The 3580-nt window shown below is 43.0% G+C and overlaps 1 protein-coding gene across 1 annotated transcript in view; it reads right to left on the bottom strand.

Moving 5' to 3' along the window:
* Positions 1–498: 498 nt before the first annotated feature.
* Hcn1 (hyperpolarization activated cyclic nucleotide gated potassium channel 1) overlaps positions 499–3580 on the bottom strand; it is a 285400-nt gene continuing 282318 nt past the window's right edge. Inside the window, exon 8 of the mRNA XM_013018567.1 lies at positions 499–1429. Within this exon, the coding sequence (XP_012874021.1) occupies positions 552–1429 (878 nt within the window). The 3' untranslated portion in view covers positions 499–551. The remainder of the gene's footprint in view (positions 1430–3580) is intronic.

Genomic DNA, 3580 nt, shown 5'->3' with positions numbered 1-3580 from the left:
AAATGGGATTTGCTATTTAATCCCCCTTAATGAAGGAGTAACAATTTAGATTCCTAGATACCTCTAATGAAAGAAATAATTGACTGGTGCTATTCCCAAGCTCAGTTGATTTGCCCCCAAATCAGAGTTTTGTTCCCATTGTATCCAAGAACTCTTCATAAGATAGAGAAATACATGTATCAAAGGAATCAAGTAAAAATAGATTCGAAATAAATAATCTTACAACAACATTTTAAATCCTTTAATGATTTTTGAAGAAAGGAAGACACATAACACTGAATGCTAAACAGTCCTCTTGAACTTCTTTTTTGGGAATTTCGATATATATATATATATATATATATATATTTAATAGTGTATGTGTGTGTGTATATATATATATATGTTTTGTTTTTTGTTTTTTACATTTTACATGAAGGCCAGAGCTGTCTAAAATATCTCTTCGTGATAGGCTATATGATCTATCAGGAGATAGAGTAAAAGGAGATCTGAGAAGATTCTCAGTTTAATTATTAGAGTGTTTTTCCCTCTGCTTCGATAATCAGCAGGGATCATAAATTGGAAGCGAACCGTGGCTTTTCTGCGTCTGGGTCTGTGCTGAGGACGGAGGAAGGCTCTCTCTGGAGTGCAGCTGGTGGAGGGGGCGCGGGTGGGACTCCTCGGTTGGGGGGGATGGCTCCGGATGACATCTGTCGGAAGAGGGTGACCCTCTGCGGGACAGTGCTCCTGCCTGCGGCGGGAAGGCCGGCGCTGTGGACGGCCGTCACGGGCTGAGGGATGGAGGCCAGGGACTCGCCCACGGTAGGATGAGGTCTGGAGATGAGAGTGGACACCTCGTGGGGCAGCGAGGGCTGCGAGGCCGAGAGCGGCCTGACCTCCCGCGTCAGGGTGGCGTTATGAAGCGCCTGCGTACTCTTGTGCACTTCGTTTTTCGGCGTGGAGCTGCTGGGCGTCTGTGGCTGTTGGGGTGGCTGCTGAGGCTGAGTTTGCGGGGCTTGGGGCTGCTGGAGCTGCGGTTGCTGCATGAGCGACAGCTGGGAAGCGGTGGGAGAGGCGTAGTGGAAAGTTCGCGTGGCCAGCGGGCTCTGTACTGGAGGGCTGCACACGGCAGTGGTGTAGGAGCAGGGCGAGAGGATGGCCGAAGGTTGGGGGGTCTGTGTGCTGGGGTTCGGGGAGTGCAGGTTGCTGTGAGGCAGGCTGGTGGCGGTGTAGACGGGTGGAGATTGTGTCCGTAGGCGAGAGGTCGGGGTCGTGCTCGTGGATGTGGAATTCAGGCCGGTCATTTGGGGATAGTTGAGAGGAGCGATGGCTTGCACCATCTCCCTGTCATGCTTCACGATCTGCTTCAGGATCTCGTTCTCCTGATTGTTAAAAACACCAGTGTTCAGATCCTTCTGGAACTTTTGCAGAAGGATGGAGTTTTTCTTACCTGCCAGCAAGAGGAAAGATAGAGACTGAGAAAGGTTGCACAGGGCTCGGGGGACAGCGGCTGGGAGCCACGCCTGGCAGCTGAGGGGGCCAGTGTTGATTTTCAAGCACAGGCTTGGAAGGCAAACACGAGAACAAACCAACCAGCAGATCTCACCTTGGGACACCAAACGGAGATGGATTTCTGCCTTATGGTTCCCTGTTATCAGCCTGGAAAACTTGACCTCCTACAAGCTGACACACACTCTCCTTAAGAGGAAGTAGAGATGTTTAACAGGAGAACTATTTTTTTTAAGTGAATGTTTAATTTCATCCCGTGTGCTCATGAAAGCACCACGGAGCGCAGAGCTAGCTGCTGAGCACTGGCCTGACAGGTGGACTAAAAAAGACTGTAGGTAGTTTCCTTGTGGCTGTGGTTGTCATTGTGAATTTCATTCTGTAAACTGGCAAGCAGTTTATAACCCTGCTTTTACTAGAAAGGAGAATTTGACATAGGAAGACCAAAACAACATCCAAGAAAGTTAGAAAGAAACAGGGCTGGGAAGGAAAAGAGAAATCTGCTCATGCATACCTGATGGGGACAAACTCAGGTCATCTATGGTGATCCGGTGCACCTTACATCAGACCATGCTTACTGAATTGATGCTGGCTATTCTCCTACAGCTCCAGGAGATTTCCATGTGCAAGTTCAAAAAACACTAGATCTTGGTTTTTGATCAGTGCCCAGAATCAACGATTCTTAATTCTAGCTGTATATTTCTCTCATCTCTAGAGCTTTAAAAAATATGTATGTCCAGTCATGCCAATTAAGTGTAAATAAGCTGGTATGAGGTTTAGATTTCAGTGCTTCAAAAGCAAATTTCCCCAGGGAATCCTTATGTGCAGGCAGATTGAGAACTGCTTCATGATTATTCCTCTTCTGAACTGTCGCTGTGAGCGCCAGGGCATAGGGCTTGGCAGGCTTTCCACTCACTCCAGGACCTCAATAAACATTAGCTCTGCTTCCTGCCATCCTCTTTGCATTGGTTTGTAATAAACTGAAATTCTCTGGCAGGAGAACAATTAAAATCAATAGTATATTGATTAAAGAAAAGGACCAGCTTGTCCATTACCTCTTGATGCAATAATGCCCAGGTGAATATAACTGAAAAGTGAATCAATTTGCTGAATAAAATATCATATCTAAAGTTACAAGAAATGTGTTTTTCAGAATGGAAATAGATATGCTTTTCTGAGTACTGAAAAAAGTAATAATCATAATTATTGCCAAAATAATTATTTGTTTTTGTCCCAAAATGATACCACTTTCTCAAAGAGCAATATTTCTACATTAGTAAGCAATACAAATACTTACATGGAGGTAGGTACATGTGGCTCACACCTGTAATCCTAGTTACTGAAGGGTAGGTCCAGAGGATTGTGTCTCAAAACTAGCCTGGAGAAAGGAGTCTATGAGACTCTAAAATCATTAGCAAAATACTGGAATGACTGTAGTTCTAGAGTGCCAACTGAGCAAGTATGAGGCAATGAGTTCAAATCCTAGTACCAGCAAAACCAATCAATCAATCAAAAACAACCAAAACTCCACTTTACTTGGCACATTTCCTCAAGGATCTACAGTGTCTGGTTGCAAGCAATGGTCACAAAACAAGAATAATCCTTGTAGGCATTTGAATAGTCAAAATTTCCTAATCTTAGTACCTCTAACTACAGGAAGAATTACTGGAGAGCTTTTCATTCACTGTTGACAATAATAAAGATCAAAAGTGCAAAAGCCTGGGACTTAATAGTAATTATATTGCCTATATAATCAATTGTAAACCATTGTCTCACGCAGACTTTCTTTAACAACTACAATAATTTGGGTAAAAGTTAAACTATGTCAGACTTAGAAAATCTCAATTTAAATGTCTTCAATTTTGTCCTTTACCTAAAGATGTCTACCTGGTTTGGGGAAAAAAGTCAAATACTCAAAGAGTACAGTCTCTGTGTCTAACCTAAATACTATAAAATAATTAGGTTTCTTTTTTTTTTTTCAAATTATGCTTTCAGGAGTTCCCACTTCTTTCACAGACACTGTCTCCTTGGGTAACAGTACCCTGTTAATTGTTAATATAAGTCTCTTATATGTTCTTTTTTTTTTTTTTTTTTT

Source organism: Dipodomys ordii, unplaced genomic scaffold (assembly GCF_000151885.1).
Source record: "Dipodomys ordii isolate 6190 unplaced genomic scaffold, Dord_2.0 Scaffold41, whole genome shotgun sequence".
Taxonomy (NCBI): domain Eukaryota; kingdom Metazoa; phylum Chordata; class Mammalia; order Rodentia; family Heteromyidae; genus Dipodomys; species Dipodomys ordii.
This window is presented reverse-complemented; position numbering and strand designations above follow the sequence as displayed.